This window comes from Ruditapes philippinarum, unplaced genomic scaffold, assembly GCF_026571515.1.
Source record: "Ruditapes philippinarum isolate M1 unplaced genomic scaffold, ASM2657151v2 ctg272_1_1_1_1, whole genome shotgun sequence".
NCBI classification, from domain to species: Eukaryota; Metazoa; Mollusca; class Bivalvia; order Venerida; family Veneridae; genus Ruditapes; species Ruditapes philippinarum.
Genome location: NW_026860885.1, coordinates 213,967 through 236,938, shown reverse-complemented (window position 1 = coordinate 236,938; position 22,972 = coordinate 213,967). Strand labels below are relative to the sequence as shown.

At 29.0% G+C, this 22,972-nt stretch overlaps 1 protein-coding gene across 1 annotated transcript in view; it reads right to left on the bottom strand.

Moving 5' to 3' along the window:
* Positions 1 to 22,030, bottom strand: part of LOC132713750 (inositol 1,4,5-trisphosphate receptor type 1-like) — a 77,607-nt gene extending 55,577 nt beyond the window's left edge. The window contains exons 1-5 of the mRNA XM_060696430.1: positions 21,880 to 22,030; positions 11,151 to 11,215; positions 4,478 to 4,602; positions 2,984 to 3,070; positions 1,798 to 1,875 (exon numbers count right to left, since the gene is read on the bottom strand). Of these exons, the coding sequence (XP_060552413.1) occupies positions 1,798 to 1,875; positions 2,984 to 3,070; positions 4,478 to 4,602; positions 11,151 to 11,215; positions 21,880 to 21,986 (462 nt within the window). The 5' untranslated portion in view covers positions 21,987 to 22,030. The remainder of the gene's footprint in view (positions 1 to 1,797; positions 1,876 to 2,983; positions 3,071 to 4,477; positions 4,603 to 11,150; positions 11,216 to 21,879) is intronic.
* Between the last annotated feature and the right edge of the window lie 942 nt (positions 22,031 to 22,972).

Genomic DNA, 22,972 nt, shown 5'->3' with positions numbered 1-22,972 from the left:
TATCTATGTTATTTAAATGTTGTTGCCATGAATGTTTTTAGTTAGATAAATTATAAAGCAATTATGTAGGAAGCAGTGTTCATCATTGAAAAATAAAAATATCACTTGAAACTAATCATAGACTAATTAAACACATAATGGAACTGAAACACATATTTTCCTTATCATTTTATTTATGACTTTACAGCTATTTTAATCAAAAAAAATAATTTCGCTAAAAATTGTTCAATAAATTTAATTTTAACGAAATTAAACATTAATCGCTGGTCAAATGTTACCTAAATCTAATAGAAAATAAGAAATTGCATAAGAAATACTGAATACCAAAACGAATGAAGATATAAACCAAAACAAGAACTGTTTTACTTCAGGGCCACGTTATCGATTATGCAAACACATTAATCAAACCGAAGAAAACATTTAAGACATAATTTGTTCATAGTATAAACAAACCGAGAGATCGAATCACTGAGGAAGAATTATCAAATTTTGAGCTGAAGATTTATTGCAATGACAAATCTTAGGGTATGGATATATCTCTGCAATCGTTATTTAGGATCATTTCTAATATTATATATCAAATGTTGTATTTTGCTTCAATTGAAATACATCGAAGATGTCATTGTAGTTTTGCATTTTGATATTTCTAAATTCTATAAGAATTATAGATACGTAATGTAATACTATCCACATATTTTGATAAAATAAGAAGAAGAGTTATGATAATGCATAATGAGTTCCTTCATTGCAAAATAAGTATAAGTTGAAGTTATCATAGGATTAATACATTTTCAAAAAGGGAATTTTTTTTGCCCCAAAATAGAAAAGCGTTTTTTTAGTTATTAACATTTTTTCCATTTTTTAAATGTTTTGAAAATTTTTTAAAATTGGGTCTTTAATTATAAAAGCAAAAAATTTTTGTGATATCGTTCCCAAAAAAACAAAACCCTTTTAAGTAATTTTAGGGTTTTAATGATAAAAAAATTTTGGGATCAAAAACGTTTTGATAGCAGAAATCCCTGTCAAAAATTTCAAAGATAAATAAAAGCAGGGAAATATCATCATATATGTCTGGACTTTATATCAGTTTGTCTATGCCTAATATATAATATGCAAAGAATAAAAGTATCATATCATCATTAATAAATTGTAGCAAGGTTAACACCAATGCTATATCTCACAGCTGCACAAGTGCCACCAAAATGACATATTAAGGTATGATTATATTGTAAACTGGCAAAGCTACAATGAAACAGATATCCCCCGTAGACAGCACGTGGTAATTATATATTGTTATATACTTTATACACACGCTAAAGCATTCTATATAAAAAGCATCTCAGTTCGACATCTCTAGTCGCAATATATTTGCCTATGTCGATGATGTGTATGATCAAATGGCAAGATAGCATCGTTATAGGAAAGATATATTCATTGGATGAAATTCTTGTTGTTGAGGACCAAATAAAAAATTCCATGTTGCACTTTGTTGAACTGATACAAATAGTATATACATCATTTTATATCAATTCGGATCGGACAAATTGATTTAAAATTGATGTATTTCAAACTGTCCAATCCGAATCGATTTTCGAAGTATTTCACTTATAAGTAATGTTCATTTCTGTCGTTTTTATATGGAATAAATCTTGAAACAAGTTCTGTATACAAATAATAGCCAGTCGTAAATGTTCGAGTTCAGTACAATTTAATTTAATAACAATTTATAGATAATGAATATTTATTAGAAAATCGCACAAACCTATTCAATTAAGAAAACATATATAAGGGTCTTACCACCATGTTGTTTTTGTCCACTTGTGATGTTTGTGACGTGCACATGTGCACAAATTTGTTGGTGAACACATGCTTTAGCTGTAGAATGCAAAAATAATGTATTGTTATAACACAATAATGTAATTTATACAAAGTATATTTTTGCCCATATATTGTTTAGAAATATTATATATAGAGGATATTCAAGTTTTTTCTATAAATACATGATTTATTTTCATCGAGTGGCATGAAAATAAATATTTCACGAGTGGCGGTAGCCAAGAGTGAAATATGGTAATTTTCATGCCACAAGATGAAAATAAATCATGTATTTATAGAAAAAAAATTGAATTTTCTGTTTATTATATACATTTTTCCCTTTTTTGCGATAAAATTTGAAAGACTTTCCCTTAAATTTTGTGTACTGGCAGAATTTAAAAGAAAGTAGTCCGGCAAGACACCAGTGAAAAATATTACGGAAAATATGTTTCACTGCAGTGAAAAATAAATTTTTACAGTGAAAATACGGAAAATGAAAATACGCATTTTATTTCATAAATATTTCTCAATATTTCATTTATAAGTATATAATAAAATTAAATATTTATCAGAAATATTATAATTGTTATCAACAGTATTGAACTTTTTTTAAAGCTATATAACCTGTCAATAGATGAGTGGTTATCTAACCGCAAAAATGTTTTTACGTTTTATTTGACATTTGTAATACAGATATCATGTTAGTAAACAAACTTAGTTCCTGAACAAGCTTATGATTAAACTTAAGAATAAAAACAATAAAATTTTCAATTATTTATGGATTTGCGTTGTATTCTTGTGAAACGCAGGTTCAATTAAAAGCGTCTAATAAAAGAAAACAACATATACACGTCATATGACGTCAATACACTTAATGATATTTAACAAAATTAATTTCTGATAAAAAATACTTCAAAATATTTTATCTAACTCAACTTCATTCATCAGTTGAGAATGAAATAAATATCATATTTTCCTTTATATTATAGTGTGTTTTATTGTAGATTAACTCACTCTTCAGGTTCACTATAAAATCGTTCATTACATGCCAAAGTAATCATGACTCCATATGTTGCTTATCAAAATCTAACATAAATCATAATATTACACAAACACAATACAAGTAATCGTTTACGCAAATAATCGACATTTGCATATATAGAAATACCTGAATTATTTCACCATATCTGACCCTTTTCCCCATCTGTCTCTTTTGCTCCTGAGCATTGTCGCTGTTCTCCGCTTCGGCAGCAAGCTGTACAGACAATTTACATATTTATATCAAAAATAGTTCTCTTACATCTATTACAATACCAACGTATCTAAAAAAAATTCGTTCGAATTTTCCTTTATCAAGTAATGTAAATTTCGTTATGAATGAAATTCCTGAAGAAGTCATTCTTTAAATAAGTGAGCAAATCAAAATAAAATCGTATCACTTTACCTTGAAATAATTGAAAGTTTAACGATGAATATGGCAAATGTGAGGGCCTCGTTCGTACTGGGGAATATAAACATAACATACATCTTTGCTAATCATATAAATGTATATTATGCTACATATATTACTAGTATTTGTCTATAAGTCAAAGTGTAACATATAATAACTTAACGGTCCCTTTTCCTGTAAAGTACATTTCAGCGATATAACAACAAGTTACATGGAAAAAATGAGCAACATGATAAAAATATCCAAAAAATGAAGAGAATGAAGGAAACACGTGTTAGCAGAGAAAACCAATTTCATCTGCAGAAGCAATATTAAAGTTAGGCATTCACCAATCGAAACATTTGCGAAATTAAAAGTTAATTAAATTTGCAGGATACAAATAAATAAACCACTCAATGTAATGAAATGTGGTGTTTTATCTTGATGACCAGATTGTGAAAATTAATTATTTATCTTTGTAATTAAATTACAAGTTACTGGTGCTGCCAGTCACGACATGGCATGTGCTTTGACAACAATTGTACAGAAAACACACCAATATTTTACAGCTTTTAAAATTTTTCCGTTAATGTCAATGCACGAGAAGATGCCAATGCTTGAAACAGTTTTTTGTTGCAGATGTGAAACTTAGGCATAAGAACATGGTAAAATATGTTTACTTCAAGTTTCTGTCTTTCTGATACAACTATTTGATGTAAAAGATAGTTATCTTTTCAGTAATTGAATAACAGTTCCAAATACATTACCACTTCAGTGGTTAAAGTGTCTTTTGGTATCGGATAAAGTGATTAGATCATTAGTGAAATGTAGCATCTGATCACGCGCTTTGCCTTATAATATCAAGATCAAACCATAAGAAATGTAAATGAGCAATTAGTGAAAAAAAAGAATAAACATGTAAGAGTTTTCTCTTACTGCTTTCTGGCATATACCTTTTTTATCAAATACTATTTTCTTGACTTGGTTTGGTTTTTACTAAAACATCAAATACAAAACAAAGGTAAATGTTTCAAACGTTTTTCATTCGTTTTTACTGTAAAATAACAATTGTTTTCAAAATAAAACATTCTGTTCTTGTTGAAATATAAGAACAGATGTTTACTTTCAAACGAAAATTATTCTATTTAAACAAAGAAAGCAGATATCAGCAATATATCATTTTAATGAAACACAAAATTTGAAATTTGATTTGGGTAATTTGAATGTGTTAACCTTGTGCTGCTGTAGTACATTATTTGCCTCAAGGAGATTCCCACTTGAATTAGCTTGTGATAAATACTTTCGGTATTTCTTGTTCAACTTGTAGCGATTCTGGATACACACTTGGAAAACGCATGCTGAAAATACAAATGGAAGATAGTAATTGTCTTGTCGTTTACAGTCATTAGCCTTTATCCTGCTGGTTGCAACAGATTAAAACCATGCGACTAGGCAGGCCAAGATCAACCGACACTACACTGTACGCTATTTCGTCAGTATTTATTTTGAAATATATCCCTAAAAACGATTTAGCACCCTCCGAATAGCTCAGTAAGTAAAGCGTTGGACTATGAACCGGGCGAGCCGGGTTCTGTTCCCGGACGGTGCAAGTCACTTTCATTCGCATTGTACCTCTGCTCTGAAATGTACAAAAGTTATCAGTTCCTTGCGAAAGTGAAGGCCACTAGTGCTGGTAAACTGCTTGACAACCTGCACAGCGGTCGCTGAACTGTACTGTGTTAAATTCAATGTGGCTTACTGTCGTGATTCGGAGTGAAAACTGCCAACACCACTACAAAACCGATTAATGATTATGTCCAGATTGAATAATGGACAAATCAATTTAAGATGGTAGGCGTGGTTAGGGATAAAGGCATTTGATGATTTTTTTTGTTGAACTTTTAACAAACATGTACAAATGTTCATCAAGAAACATTTATATCACGTTAAATGTAATGTTAACGTTAGTTTGAACAATGGCGTGTTGTCTAAATGAACATCAAACACAAATGTGAAAAGTTTTAAAACGGTTTTCTTCTTTTCGAAATATTAAACTTTGAGATCTTATAAGAAAATGTATTCAAGTGGTTGTATTAAAGAGATTTGAAAGTTATTATAAAATTAGCTAATTGATGAAGTTTTTTGTTGTAAAAACGAACAAGTATCTGCACCATTACTATAACAGTTGAATGATTTTATGAATAGTTAGTAACATTATAAGGCATTGCATTAAGTTCAAAATGTTTCTGCTGAAATGTTTATTTTTCTCCTTCCGTTTTCGGTATTTTTGGCTTTTAAGTTCATTTCTCCTAAATGGTTTCTTAAAACGTAATTGATACGATGTCGGAGTAAACCAGGGTGCTTGCTTATTACATAATAATGAGGATTATTTACAAACACCCAAACAAACACGGTCATTAGAAAAAGAACGCGTAAGATACATTTGAGCCGTGTCACGATAAAACCAACATAGTGGGTTTGCGACCAGCATGGCTCCAGACCAGCCTGCGCATCCGCGCAGTCTGATCAGGATCCATGCTGTTCGCTTACCAACCCTATTACAAGTAGAGAAACTGATAGCGAACAGCATGGATCCTGATCAGACTGATGCGCAGGCTGGTCTGGATCCATGCTGGTCGCAAAGCAAACCCATTATGTTGGTTTAGTCTTGACGCGGCTCATTTACGGAACATGACTGGTTAAATATGAAACTCTTCATTCTAAAATGAAAATTGAACCAGAATAAATTGATAAATGTATATCAAATTATTCCAGTGCATATTGTTCAGTTGAATTGGTGCATTAGTTGGAAAACGTGTTTCCAAAATATAATTATGAACTAGAAATAGATGCCAATGAGCAATATTTGAAATATTATATCAACTGTTTTGAATTGTAATGGGATGTTATTATTGCATTTACACCACTTTTTACATTTTTTATGTTGATATTAAAGGTTTTCTGTTTTTCTTCTACTTTAATTTCAACAATTTACAAGAAGACTTTTATGCAATAAGTTTTCATAAAACTTTCTCAGTTACTATACGTATAATTCAGTCACGCAAAAGTTCAAAATATTAAATATGAAAGCTCGTACTACCTAGAAAATTGTGCGTGGGCTGACTTGACTCTAGGAATAATACATTTTATAATATCAAGGGTATTCAAGTTTTGCTTCAATTGGAGTTTTTATTTCTTGTAACGACTTTTTTTCATTCCTAGAATTATCAAATATCATGTGATCTTCTCCTTTTCTTTTTTCAGATATGTATGCCTGTGTTCCAGATGTTTGATATTTTATCACTCTCTGTAAAGTACTTTAACATTTTACCAGATCAAACTCCATTAGTATTATTAGTTTTGAATAAGGACAGTTTTTATGGTACATTAGAACAAATAATAGGAAATATAATGTTTCTTTAGTTTTTTTCTGTATTTGATCATAAGCCAATTCGATCTTATCATTTAATACGCAAGCATGATTGGCCTGAATTATTCCTATTTGTTTCCGCTAAGAAGTAAGATGTTCTATTTAGATTAAGGTTTGCCACTTTAGGGTAATACGCATTTGTTGTTCTAATCAATGTTTATTACAAGTATTAAAACAGAAAACTATCTCTTCATGCAGATAATAGTGTTTACGTTAAAGATCCGTTGTACGTTGTTTTTTTGTACAATTATTGAAAATAATTGTCTATAAATATATGCTTTACTTTCCATAAGCGTTTTAAGACAGTGTAACAAATAACTTGCAAAGATGTAGGTTTTAATTTTATTGAGAATAATGAATTTCAATTGGTTTAATACTGGTTTCAAACTTAATGAACTTTCATTTAATAAAATAACAAAGCCATCGGAGTACTTTATTTTCTAAATACCAATAATTGTCTTTTTATTATTACTAATTAATGACTACATTCAAATTTATCTGTGGTAAAACATGTCTACTTAAAATGGAAGGTTTTACACTAGAACCAAATGCGGTTATTTTTAGTGAGAATACGACACACAATATATCTTTCTACTAGTATAAAGATATATTTTACTAAAAATAAGCCAAACAACTTGTTTAAAGAGAGTACAAATAAACCTTTACTTGATCCTTATTTTGATCTATTCATTATCGAGATATAACTGAAAGTTAAGTAAACTATTCCTCATTTGATAAAATTCGTTTTGTCTTATTTCAAATGTTTTGATACCTAGAGATGCACCGATATGCTTTTTACTGCAGATGAATTGATACAACATTAACTCAAAATGTGTATTATAATTTTTTGGTTATTATTACGTTCAGTATTAGTTTCCCTTTACATAATTACGCGCACACATTCCTTGAATCTATTTTACTTCTAGAAAAGTTATCATTTTGAGCAACATGAATGGATTGTAATAGTTTCAAATTACATATAAGATTATTAGATTTATAAAAAACTGTTATGTTTTGTAAACGACATGCCATTTCTTCATGAAGATGATGATCGATTAATCAATTTCGTTTTTCCATAAGTCGTCGTTAGGTTTTTCTATGCGAATTCTGTCAAGGAACAAAACTACGATTAGATGCATCGACGCAAGACTATCATGTTTCCCGTGCGCACATATTTGTTTTGGTTTTGAGATATAGTTGTCAATGGCAAACAAGGTCAACAAAACAATCTATCATCTCAAACTGCATGTAGTTAAAACTCCTGTATATGTGATATTAGTTGTATATATCTTATTCAATAGAGCATTGCCTTACAGAAATTACAAGACTTTCTTAATATAATGAGTTACTTTACAGTGATAAAACGAACATGCAATGTTTAAGACATGGAATATACTTTCTGCCCATGTTATTCTTCAAATTTTAGAAACGTATTTTTACACTTTCGTCTTAAATGAAAATAAAATTCTAAATGTCTACTCCATACTGTACAAATTTACGATTTTGCCTTGAATTTGATGTAATGTCATCAAGAAAAGCCTTAATCATAAACGAATTTTTCATACGTTTTATTTTAAATATAAATAGCTCAATATATTTTTTTGGATTCCTTTGACATAAGAATAATACAATTATACCACCGTACCACGCATAATGATATAGTTTATTGATGAATTTAAAATATCGTAGGTTTTGGCGATTAAATGAGAATCATGTTTAACAAATGAAATGCATTCTTGTTTAAGTGCGATATTGAAAAACGCGGCCATAACCTAGGGCTTATTTATTGTTCAAGCTTTAAAACAGATACAATTCTTTGCCAATTAGTATTATTATAGCTTTTTTATCTTTGCTCCCAAGACATGTATAGCACTTTTAATGAAATAAATGCATTTCAGGAAAGTCATGGATAGCATAATATTATTGTTAGTTTGATTCTATAAAATATTTCAAATGTGAATTTAAAAAGTTTGCAAATATTATTACTAAACGTTTCTTTTTCAACAAAATGTATCATCTGAAAGAATGGTTTCAACGAAACTTATATCTTTAAAGTATATCAAATCATTTTCGCTCTTGCTGGAATATTTGAAGGTTACAGTCATATAGACAGAGTTTCATGCTGCATTCACATTAAATCATAACCAATATCTTCAAATGTCAACATTATCAATAGAGGAAACAACTTACAAATTCAAGTATACCTACATATAATAATCATGTGAAAAAAAAATTATTTGTTTTTTCAAAAGTGAGCTAAATAAATTATCACCCTAAAAGTTCATTTAAACTCTATGGGAGACAAATATTTAAGTTGCTCCTGTGAAGTGTTGTTCTAGAGAGGTTTGATTTTAAATGAATGTTTAAATTGAAATGAACTATTACTGTTGATGTAAACAGGAAATTGCACTGAAAAGGGCCGCTCTGCAGATACTGTAGATGAATTCTGCATTCTCATCAATATATCTCAATTGAACGTATATTTAATGTATTTCTCTTTAATATCTTAACATGTTATGCCAATTAAGTATACAGGACAAATGTAGAGTTTTTAATCCAACACCATGTCGTCATCATTTCATGTTTAAAATCCGAGTTCTGCATCATCCAGTAATGTAAGACAATGACAGTAGCTTCAATTTATCAGTTCTGTCCATAAACCTCGTCCTGTGAGAACAACACTAAAACATTACGTTATAGTTTCCCTATTAAGTATCTAAAGAAACCATTTATATCTGAAAATTATTTAATTGATTCTATACTTGTTATCGAATTTAGTTTTCACAAACGTTTAAGATCAACATTATTTGTTTTGCTTCTTGTGATATTTTCTGAAAATTAAAAAAATGGCCTCATTTAAAACAATTAGTATTGTCGTGTTTAAATGTGTTAATAGTAAAAGATGAGAATGATGGTTTTTTTTCTTAGATAAATATCGCAATATCTAACTACGTTTTCTGTTGTAGTTTTTCAAGTCTCTTTCAGTTTCCTTTCCTGTAATTATGGAAATTCAAATATAAGAGCTCTTTTATCTCAAGCCAAATGCACACTTTGACTATAATTAATGAATTGCATCATTTTTAAACTCGTGAAGGATTATTAGATTTATAAAAATCGTTATGTTTTGTAAAACGTCATGCCATTTCGTCATCAATGTGTTGATCGATTAAGCAATTTCATTTTTCCCTTAAGTCAACTCAAGTCTTTTCTGTACAAATTCTGTCACGGAAGAAAACTACGATGAGATGCAATAACGCTTTGCTCTCTTGTTGGCAATGCACATATTTGTTCTGGTATTGAGATTCAGTTGTCAATGGGAAATAGGGTCAGTAATCTCAAACTGATTGTATTAATCTTTGATGTATGTTCGTGCGTTTTCATGTAACATTTTCTGTCAATATTTGCAAAACAGGCCAATACCTTAAAGAATTTTAAAGTAATTCAAACTACAGTCTTTTTTAGAATATATTGACATGCCATAACTTGAATTTTGGTAGGCGTGTAACACAATTTTAATCGATTTTCTTCTTCAATCTAAAAGGTAATTGTCCATTTCAGTTCCAATGTAATCGGTTTTTTATGTATACGTACCCTCAAGGAATTTTAAACCTTTTCCTCTGGAAATTCTGATTAAATGTTTAATTAATCATTCAAATGTTTTAACATAACTATTTGTTTGTTTGTTTGATTGAAAATGAAAGAAACACACATTTTCTCCATTTCTCAATATTTCTGGTAAAAAATATTCTTCACTGCATAAGTATTGTCTATATATTCTGTGTCTTCATGTAACAATATCATTTGGAAAATTAATGATACCCTTTTAAAGAACGAAAAAACGGCATTTTACTATTTTTACTAATAGATGCGATCTATTTTGTTTTGGAAAGATTCGTTCTCTACGAATAATGTTTTCGAGTTTATCTTGGACAAACGGATAAATATTTAAAATAAAAGAGCGTATAAGCATGTACAATTTGCATTTGACATTTTGTCGGCTGCTTTTGGTATAAAATGACGATTAACAGATACCTAAATTAACGGATTTAAACTGGAATTGATGAAAAACAGATGGATTTAATCAAAAATAGATTAAACCTTTGTCAATATAGAATAATTGGTATTTGTGATAGTATAAATGCAGCATGTATCAAATGCCCATAATGGTTAAGTTGGTTTTCGAATAGTAAATTAGCAGAAGATATATAGACGAATGTTTTGCGTGTTTTAGATTAAACTTTTGAATTTAAATTTTGATTTCTGAAATTTAAAAGCATTTGCTTAATAATTTCCATTTCTGTTGAAATTGATACCGTACCGTACATTTCATTAATTTTTCATTTACAAATATAACCTTAGATATGATATGAAACAAATGTCTATCAGACAATAAAACAACGAATCTATACTAAGTCTAAATTAATAAAAACTGTACTATACTATACAATAAATGAACTGAAAATTACCTTGGGGCACATGGTACCTTTGATGGCTTATCTTTATCCTGATTTCTGTAGATGTAAACTTGACTGTGAACCGAACTGAAAGAAATAAGAGAACAAAATTTAAGACAAATGAAAGCTAGCATTTCTACATTAATAAACCAAAGCGTGTGCTTAATTTCAATAGAAAACTTAAAGACATAAAAGGAACGAAATTATGTATGTACTGACTTGCAGCTGAGCTTTAGAATTGATGTTAGTACGGCTAAACATTAAATAACACTTAGGTATGTGACTAATAGCAAAAATATCATCCCGAGGAAAAAACTGTTACCCAAGTCGTTATGTTTTTTTTATTTTATTCCGCCGAACAAATACTTCATTGTGACACTGTCTCTATGGGTTTTTTTAATTTTTAGATTGTTCACTGTGAAATAGGTAACAGTACGAAATTTTTAGTGACATGACACACTTGACTGAACAGAATAACTCCCATTGGCCTATGGGAAATTAAAATTGCAAAGATAGTTATGGGTTATAAACTGATTTACATGTTTAATCAGTAACAATTACGTCGGTGTACAATGTAAGGTTATATTGCAAAAACATCCCAAACAAAAGAAACGGGATGAATGACATACTTGTTAATTATTATCTTCTATCAAATGATTAATTTTGTATGAGGAAGAAGTTAATATACATAAGATATATTATAGAGGAAATTTTGATATTACAATAGGATAACAAAGAACAAAATATATACGTTTGTGCTATGATAGAAATGAATCACTACGCGTTTAAAAACACTTTCAAGGTTACAACTAATAATTCACTATTGAAAAGCATTTTCATTGTGTAGAAAACAATATCAAATAAAAAGGCGCCATATTTCCTTTTACGTCCATATTACTCAAATAAAGAAAATACACTGTTGTCGTGGGAGAACGTAAAGTGCATGAATTGATGAATTTTTTGTTAAGTTACGAAATAAAGATATATCAACCCTGAATTTCATGACACAAATTCACTTGATACGAGTATTTGAAAACTTGCCTGGGGAGACCCTATCTAACCATATCAAAACCTTCATTGTCTGATAACCATAACTCAGACATGAATTTTTTCAATGAAAACATAGTTTCGTGTTTTAAAGAAATAAATATATATTATAAAACTCAGATATAATTTTATTTTAAAGTTTGACAGTGCAAAAAGCTTACAGCCTTTTTTTTAACTAACCAATACTGATATCAGATAAGAAAAAAGCGTCGTAAATAAGTAAGGCTGGAACCTTAAACCCTCAAACTTATGACCCCTATGTAGAAGTGCAAACATCTAAAGTCCTAAGGCCCCCGCTACCCTGAATTTTTGAGTTCCTCATCAATAGTTTTAACTTAATTTTAAAGTCAATCATGTTACACAACGTCGGTTTTAGAAACATTTCTTGCGATAATATGTTGTATATGAACGTTAAACAGTAAGTATGGAAATACGTTACAATGTTATTGACTATTCTAATGTTTGTTAAAAATTAAGTTTATCGGTTACTCAAAACAAGACTTTTGCAAGCTTACACAAAGTATAGATCTGAATGATTAAATTGAATTTTCAAAGTGTTACTTTTTCTAAAGAATAATCTGTATATTACAATAATAAGGTATTCCTTTCTCGATAATCTCTTGATATACTTTAGTTTACTTGTAAATATGATAAATACTGGCTTGCTGTTCGACCAGACAATCAGTCCCGATATTTGAATGAAATAATATCAAATATTATTTCCCCATGCACATTTTGCAGAAGTATTTAATAAATATTTCCGAATTTGACATTATGAATGCCTATTTGATAAATTTATAACACGCAAGTGTAACCCTGTAAGCAAGATAGGCACTGGCTTTTAATTTGTTACTTCAGTATTAAATATTAGTTTCAACCTAGTATTTACTTGTTTGAATTTAGTTTGAGACATCTTTCTTGACACAATTATTGTAATTATCTTAAAATCAAACATGTTCGTGATCTGAGTAACAAGCAATACTTTTGTGGATTGTAGATAGACAGACATCTTAAACACTTGGGGACCTCTCTGACCGCATTATGCAGACTGTGCCAAGATAGATTGCTGTAATAGTTATAATATATGATAAAATATTAAATAATATGATAATAAAAAATCACATTAAGTGACGTATAAATTGGTTAGCAGCAATTGGAGTTTAGTCATTAATATAGTCATAGTCAGGAGTACTGACTGTGATGTGTATTTCAAAATATCATCATAATAGAGTCCCTACATACTAGTTACAAACCTTCACAAAACATCTTTTTATACCATGTTGCAACATAGATCACGTAGAAGCATTTTGAGTCATATATTATTTTTGTCACAGTAATCTTTTACCATAACTTGTGAACACAATAAATATACTTCGGAAAAGTATATAACAAAAAAACAAACTATATATGGTCGCTTCATTGTTTTTTTTATCGTTCCACATTGAACATAGCATATTCAACTGTGCGCAATAATACATGAAATAAAAATACCACTATTATTCAACGGTCTATGTTTCTTTAAATAGAAGAGTACATTGACATCGTGGGAGTACGTAAAAAGACATCATTCGACGAAACTTTTGTTATATTACACAATGATAATGTAGTCTTAATGAATTTCATGGAACCAATTAATTCCATATCGACATTACAATAATTGTCTAGGGAGCAACCATTGAGCCGTCGCAAACATTAATTATAAGAAATGATATATTACTCATTCATTACTTAAGTCAAAATGAAAAAGAAATATATCAATATACGTGCATTATAAAGAACGGAATCCCTAAAGAACGTTGAAAACGACAAAGTTGAAAATGATGATGCAGGCTCGGTTTGATTAAACGATCTAATATATGGGGCGTCTTTTACGGCCCTGACACAGCTAAAGATGTCAAATTAGTGTTCTTTTACATTCTCCATTTTAAAGAACTTAATCTGTAAGTTGTGTAATTAATGCAGATAAAATAAATATAAAAATGGAAGCTGATCATTGCCCCTTTTTGTCTAAAAATTAGACTGACGGGCATACTTATGAATTATGTGTTGCATCAAGCTTGTATAAACATCTCAATTCTAGCTTGCATATAAATAATTTGTTATAAATAATTTGTTACCTTTAATATTATTTTGTTTCAGTAGACAATCGGTATCTCAAACAATATTAAATATAAGTCAATCATGAAAAAGTTCATAGAAAGTTTATACTTATATTTTAATATGACAGCTATATTTTAATATGACATTTTTTCAAGAAATCTTGCCTATTTGATACCCTAATGCTAGGCATTCCTCCTCACAGGGAATGACGTTATCGCTTGCGTACAGAATTTGATGTATGTTTAGTCCTTTTCATCATATTTCATTTTATCTCACCTTTTAATTGAAATTTTTGAGACTATTTGAAAAGGTAATTATTTGTCATGCCATTCAAATATTGTGCCAGAATTGTCTGTGATACAATTATTGTGCGAAAGAGTTTGAAAAATTTTCGGTTCATTTTTCGTTCACGAGATTTTTCTGTTTATTATCTGAACATACAATGCTGAAGTGAGAACTTTGTGAAAACTAGTGATTGTTGTTGTACGATAAACAATATTTTCGGCTATTAAATTTGATTATCAAATTCTTATCAAATCACAATGTCGTTCACACTCTTTGAACAAATAGTGTTTGTCTTTATTATATTACAATGTACTTACGGGTACTTCATATAATGACGTCATGGAAAAATGAAAATGAAATGCTGTCATCCCATCGATAAATTAACATTTTTCTTTTGTTTTCTAGACGTTTCTTGACATTTGTCATTCGTTTCATACATCTTATATACGTTTCATTTCATTAATTTGAGTCTGGACTGATTCAAAACGAATCGTGGTTGTATTTTGTAATAAAATATTTTACTTGATTTTGATTTCATAATGTGTAGATAACTAAATGTAATAACACGATCCAAAAATATATGATACATCTTATTTCATTTTAAGGCTCATATACCATTTATGAAAACTCCAATCCTATTATATTATTCTAAAAATTAATCTTATCTTCTTTCAAAATAAAGCACAAAACTATTTCCTTATCTGTTTTGAAAATAACTAGTATCATTTTGGGAAATAAAGTATGTTGTCTTGGTTTAAATATACACAAAACAGACCCCAATATATTATAAAAAAATAATGAAAGAGGGGATGGTTGTAAAATTGTTTTACATCATTCTACATTTAAAATGGTGCCAAAAGTTGTTGAAAATTATTATACATAAAATTAAAAGTAGCACATGTGTATTATAAATGTAGAGAATACATTAGCGTCGTCGTGGGAATGCTCAAAAAGGCATAAAGTGATGAAATGTTTGTTACTAAATACAGTGATAATGTATTCTTAATGAATTTCATTGAACATTCACTAAATATTCACATAGGAATATTTGTCTAAGGACTAACAACTATACCGCCACGAGAATGATAAGTTACGCATTAAATTATTCCAAACTTTAAAATATTTCATTGTTTCACATTTATGTTGCAATTATTACTGTAATTTTATTACATCATGGACTTGTATGACTATTTATAATTTGCCATTTTGTAGTATTTTGTTTTTACATATTATTTGCCATTCTGTATTATTTTGTATGTATGTACTGTTTTATGTTGTCACATGCCCATATGGGCCCTGACGTATTCAAATAAACCTTGAAACCTTGAATACTTATTTATCTAACTTTGCATCGAATCTCATTGCTACATTCAAGAGAATAGGCGAACAAAAACAATAATAAATAATGCGTTGCATCAAGCTTGTATAAATATCTCTACTACTTTCGCTTGCCAGCAAATATAATTTACCTTAAATATTGTATTATTTCACGAGACAACTTGTCTCTAAAACAATATAAGATATAAGTAAATCATTCAATAGTTCAAAGAAACATTATATACTTTTATTTTAATACGACAGCTTTTGAAGAATTCATGCTTATTTGATACCCTTATGTTAAAGTATACAATATTTCCTCGCAGAGAGGCATTTATAACCGATACATTTTTTTTATAAGAATATCAGAATAATTCTTCTCAATTTTTAAAACATTTCTGAAATAACTAACATGTTTTGTAAGCAGTCGAAGAAAGTTGATATAGTGAATGGTTTAAATCGATCTAGAGTAAAATATCTGTATAAAATATCTTACGATGCACTAAAGTCTTTACATTGGATGCAGCTCAGACCCTGATTTCGGATATGGTCCATATACCTTTACTAAAAGCTTTTCTCTTTAACTTTATTTAATGTTCATATGATACCAGGAAATATTTCAAATACACCATTTGTCTTAAAGAATACATAGCAGCACGTCATAAATTATGATGTCATTGCTCTTGAATAACAAAACAAAGTTTTCACTTTTGTTTGAATGAAAATATATAACAAATAGGGACTATATAGATGGTCGTAAAACTGACTCTACATAAATATGACACCATCACTTGGGCGCAATAATACATAAAATCAAAAGTAGCTCACGTGTATGGTTTTATGGTCTTTGTTTCTGGAAAGAGGAAAATAAGATCGTGGGAGTAGGTAAAATAGGCGTCATTTGATGAAAACTTTGTTACATTGCACAATGATAATGTATTCATTAATGAATTTCATGGTACAAATTAATTAACTTGATCAGTGACATTTGAAAAAAATGTCTTGGGAACAACCATTGAATCGCCATGAGCATTGATTATGTGAAAAGATATTTATAAACTATTACATGATTTCAGTTAAAATATTACACATTTAAATGACTCAAAACAGAAATGTTTACACCATATATTGTTCCATGTTACGTTGTAAGTTCCTTAACATTCTATCAAACATAATTTGCAACGGTATTTACATATATAGTAATATAATATATCAAATATGGACATTTGCATGACATTCAACATTTTGACTAAAATACACAAATAAAGTAAAATGCATGTGTTACGTGTTTTGTTTTGAAATCAAATCGTGTAATAGATATTAACTCTTTCATTCTCTATTAAAACTGTTTTATCGAACATTGTGGATCCTACGCAGAACTAAAAAAGTAAAAAAGTATCTGATTGTTGCTTTCTAGAGATATATTTGACGATGACAATAATAAATAATGCGTTACGTCAAGCTTGTATAAATATCTTATTTATCTGTAAATTTAATTTACCTTAAATATTGTATTATCTCGCTAGACAATGAGTCTCTAAACCAATATTGAAGTAAATCATTCAAAAACTCAAAAAGTTGCAAAAAGGTCTATGTTTGATATAAAGGCTTTTTAAGAAAGCATGTCTATTTTGTACCATTGTGTGAAACCATTCTTATATTCCCTCGCAATGAGAGGCGTTACCAGTTATGATTATTGTCAGTGTGTGACTATTTAATTTGAATACGCGACTAATATTCTTGCACAACATGTTCATTTCAAACTATATTTTAGAAATGTCTCTAAATTACCAAACCATGGCTTGTTCAACGCTTACGTCTATTGATGGGTGTATTTTCCTATCAATCGACATATAAGGTAGAACGCTACTGTCATCAGTAAACATTATTTGATAGATTTCTGCTAAAACCCAATGACATGTTCACACACTCAAACCATTTATAAAGAAGCTAAATTAAACACAAATAATTATGTCAGATATTTACTATATCATTCCAAGTTGCCAAAATGAATTTTACTTAATTTATTCTCAGTCAGAATGAAAGTTGTCTACATTTTTAATATTATCTTTTGCGTACATATTAAGTTTTAATATTTTGGGTTTATTGTTCAACAAATTTTCATTTTGGCAGATAGGTCTTACCTTTTAAGTGAAATGTAGAATATATTGCATTAAATGTTATGTTATACAAATACTTTACCAGATATGACATGTTAAAAAAGATTGTGCCAGAAGTTTTATGCCAAATGGTTTTGGATATTTTCAGTATTTTTATATTCACAAGATTTCGTCGTTTGTAATCTGAATTAAGAACATTGAAATGATTAAACAAGTGGTAGGCGTACGATTTACAAATCGAACAATTTCTTTCCGAATATTCCTTGGCTATCATTTTCTGTTCTTATCAAATAAAAATCTTGTTCTAAACTTTACCATCTTTATTATATTTTTTACTGCCAATTATCACAAAAATCATGTCTGCTTATGGTTAAAAAGATAAAATAAATTTTGTCATCTAATGGCTAAACCAATCACGTGTAAATTCAGACATTAAAAATACGATTCTTATATTTCTGTCCATTCGTGTGTGAGCTAAATATCACGCTATTTAATGATTGATGATATGTATTTGGTATAAGCAAATAATTTACTCTGACTTGATTTCACAATCTGTAAATGGCCTATCAAAGAATTTATCATACATTTTATTACGGATGGCCAAAAACTCAACACATATATGTATCTTATTTTCTTTTTTTCAGAATAAGGCATAAACATTTAAAACAATCTGTTATACAAAAAATTTAAAAGCATTTTGGAAATAAACTATTTTGTCTTGGTTTAAAATACACACGTCACATGTGACTTAGAAACATATATAATAAAAAATGAGATAGTAGCTGGTCGTAAAATTATTTTGAGATCATTCTACATTCAAAACGGTGCCTTAAGTTATTTGTATTAATATATATTTAAAAGTAGGACATGCATATTTTTATGAGTATATGCTTTTTAAGAAAGAGAATACATTGGCATCATGGGAGTACTCAAAAAAGACATAAAGTGATGAAACGTGTGTTACTTAATACAGTGATAATGTATTCTTTATGAATTTCATTGAACAAATTAACTTGATATTTGCATATGAAGTTTTGCCTAGGGACCAATCAATAAACCGCCACAAGAATAATATATTACTCATTATATTATTCAAAACTTCAAAATGTTTCACATTCATGTTGCAATACTTATTTCTCTGACTTTGCATCGAATCAGAATGTTGCTTTCTAGATAAATTTGACGGTAACAATAATAAATAATGCGTTGCATTAAGCTTGTATAAATATCTCTACTACTTTCGCTTGCCTGCAAGTATTATTTACCCTAAACAGTGTGTTATCTCACTAGACAAGCGGTCTCTAAAAACAATATAAGATATAAGTAAATCATTCAATAGTTCAAAGAAACATTATATACTTATATTTTAATACGACAGCTTTTGAACAGTTCATGCTTATTTGTGACCATTGTGTTAAACATTCCTATATTTCCTCGCAAAGAGAGACATTAACTGTTATAATAACCGTTTCTTATTTGAAAATAATGTCAGTATAATTTTTCTCAGTGAATACAAATATTTCAAAATATATTTTTTTAAATCTTCTCTAAATATCTTGATTGACACTGATGAACACTAATGAAGCGAATTCTTAAAGGCAAATAAGGCTTCAAGATTCATTCATTTTAATTCTATAGAAATATAAAACATGTGTTTTATAATGTTTTAATAATAGATTTAGAGCATATTAAATGTTAAACAAATGGTCGGGTGCGATTCTTTTTTCGAGCTACTCATATTTAAAAAAAATGTTTAAGTGAAATTTCTTTTATACCACGTGTTTCATATTTTTTTTGGCTTACAGAATGTACTATCTTTTTTATCATATTATAATTATGATACAGTATCTAACTTTAATTGTGAATACTATTCATAAACTTTTTTTGTGATTTGTGACATAAAAATATTGTGCTAGAAACATTATAATATTTTCGGTTATTTTTTGTTCACAGGAATGTTTGAATTAGATTTTTGAGAAAACAAGGGCTCAGACGTGTTTCACTTGCAAATAGGACAATATTTTCTGAATGTTCGTTGGCTATCATATTTGATAGTTCTTATCAAATCAGAATGATGTATACACTTTCTCTTCAAACAACTGCCGTCTTTATTCTTTTATTTATTGCATATTATGACGCCAAATCATGTCTGCTTATGGTTAAAAATATCGTTTGTGTCATCCAAATAGAAACATGAAACAATTTTTGTTTTCTATTATTTCTTGGTATTTTGGCTATGAAATTCATCAATACTAGCAGGGGGCAACATTCTTCTATTTCATAATTTCGCGTTCTACCCGAATTTAATGAAAATGCATTATGACATGTCTTTGGGTAATAAAAGATAAGAAATGTTCACTTTATTTTTTGTTTATTTTTTTTAAAGTCATATAACAATATGAGGCATAGATTCTTAATACATTGATAAACAAATTAAAATGTGTTTGTTTTAGGTAATTGTCTTCATATGTCTTAATATTTTACATTTCTAACAATATATTTTCGTTTATGGCTGACATTACTTTTAAGGTAATGTTTCTATGACCATAAACACCATTTTTGTTGAGGACAGAAAATTGAATAGTGCCTTTTTTGTTTAAAATTTAAGTAGATTTAATTACACAGATTATTAATCTCAGATTTGTCTTTGTATACGGATATAACATTTGTTGAAGAACATTTGTCTTTGAAAAAACGTCAATGTGGGTAATACATGCTTCTGATAGCGTTTAATTACTATCCCATTTTTGTACATTTATATTTCGTAATTTACTTTTGAAACACTTATAAATTGTCATTTAACTTGTCAAAAATATTACTAACGTAATGTATTTTGGCAATCCACATATTCTATGTCTAGTCCTTTATTTAAGAAATAAATACTAAAACCAAATTGGAAAATAAAGGTTTTAATATTCCAAAGAAAATAATATGTTCGGAATACCAAATAAGTATAAATGCCTTTCATATATTTAAGATATATTTCTAATCTTAATTTCAATACGCAATTTTTGAGAACTATTAAACTTTCGTCTACCTAACCTACCTAGATTTCCTGTAAAACGTGTACAAAAACTACCAAACGTAAATAGATTTAAGGCTATATATGTATAAGATCTACATAACTTATCTTAGATTGGAAGGTATGCATGTACAAAGCTAATTGTGTACAATGACTTCCTAATTTACCTTGATTGCTTGCAATATAAAAAAAGAACCCGGAAACTTTTTGTTAAAGAGCTGGCTAACTTTCAGACTATAGTGTATATGTATGTGCACTAAAATAGCCAAACTTTTTCAGATTGGAACAGCCGAACATGCATTGGCTGAAGGTTATATGTTATACAATCGCTATGTATGTGCAATAACTACAGATTAATTAATTTTAATTAGATCGAAGCTTTATGTGTATATGAAATACGTAGTGTAGACAGTAGAATACAAGAACAACCAAACTTACAAAGATCTGATGCTGTATGGGTACATGATCTACGTAATTTAGTTACAGTGTAGCCAGTATGAATAAATACAAAAAGCAACCAAACTTGCCTGGATTGGAGAATATATGTGTACATAAACTATGTACCTTTACTAGAGTGTAGCCAGTTTGAATAAATACAAGAACCACAAAACTTGCCTAGATTGGAGGCTATATGTGTACATAAACTACGTACCTTTACTAGAGTGTAGCAAGTATAAATAAATACAAGAAGAATCAAACTTGCCTAGATTGGAGACTATTTGTGTACATGTACTAAGTCCCTTTTACTAGAGTTTGCCAGTATAAATAAATAAAAGGGAAAACCACACTTGCCTAGATTGGAGACTTTATGTGTACATTAACTACGTAACTTAGTTAGAGTAAAGGTAGTATAGACTTACCTAGACTGAAGGCTGTATGCGTAACCCTCTGTTTCAACTGAATACAGACAAATGTAGTCGCCAACACAAAGATACTCTCCAAGGTTGGTTGTGTTTAACATCATCATCTTGTATCGTTATAAGTCAGACCTCGTAAGGCCTTCTACAATAAAAAAATGCATAAATAGTTATTCTGATTAATTACTAAAACCAAATATTTGAACATACTGTATACTATGCACATCTTTAAATAATTTTATTGCAGAAGTTATCGAAATGTATGAAAGTCTTTCTAAATATGTAATATCTAAAAAAAAACAGAATGCAAAAACTATGTTTGGGAAACTGCCTTTACTTTAACTGGTTATTTTATTTGGTCTTTTTCTAAAAAAGTTGCCTGTTTTTATTGATACTCAAAAAAGTCTGTATTCATATTGTATAAACCTACAGTGTGTAGAGTTTGAAACGTAACATATCTTTATGTATATATTCATAGGAGGTTTATATTATATTTAAAAGGAGAGTGTATATCAATTATAAGTATTTTTTTATAAAAAAAAATTGAGCATAATATATCTATAAACAGACGCTAAATGAAGTCATCTTCCCATCTTTTCTTCAGTTGCCAACAATTTCCATTCTTTATTTGATTTCGGGTTGTCTTCATGATTTTTTTTATCAAATCTAATTTTCCTATCAATACTTCATAGATAGTTCATGTAATTATTTGGCTTAGACTAAACTTCATTGCCATCTGTAGACAACATAAGGTCAAATATACGCAAATGATTCAGTTCGGCATAATACATTTTTATACGTATGATACCTATATATAGTGGTTTTACGAAATAATACAGGGCATATTTCCAAGAAGTCAATACATTTACATGATTTCAGAGACAAATAAATGCCTATTCAAGCTGTAATATAAAAGCATGTCTATACAAGTCTTTTTTACAATACAAAGTTAGTTCTGAGAATTCCCCTTGGTGTATTATCTTAAAATGTTAGGACGGTTCATTCTAAATGCCTTTATAATATAAGATAATTTGATTTAATGGCTATGCTATGAGTGATATTATTTAGGTTTAGGATTTTGTAAAAACACATCTCA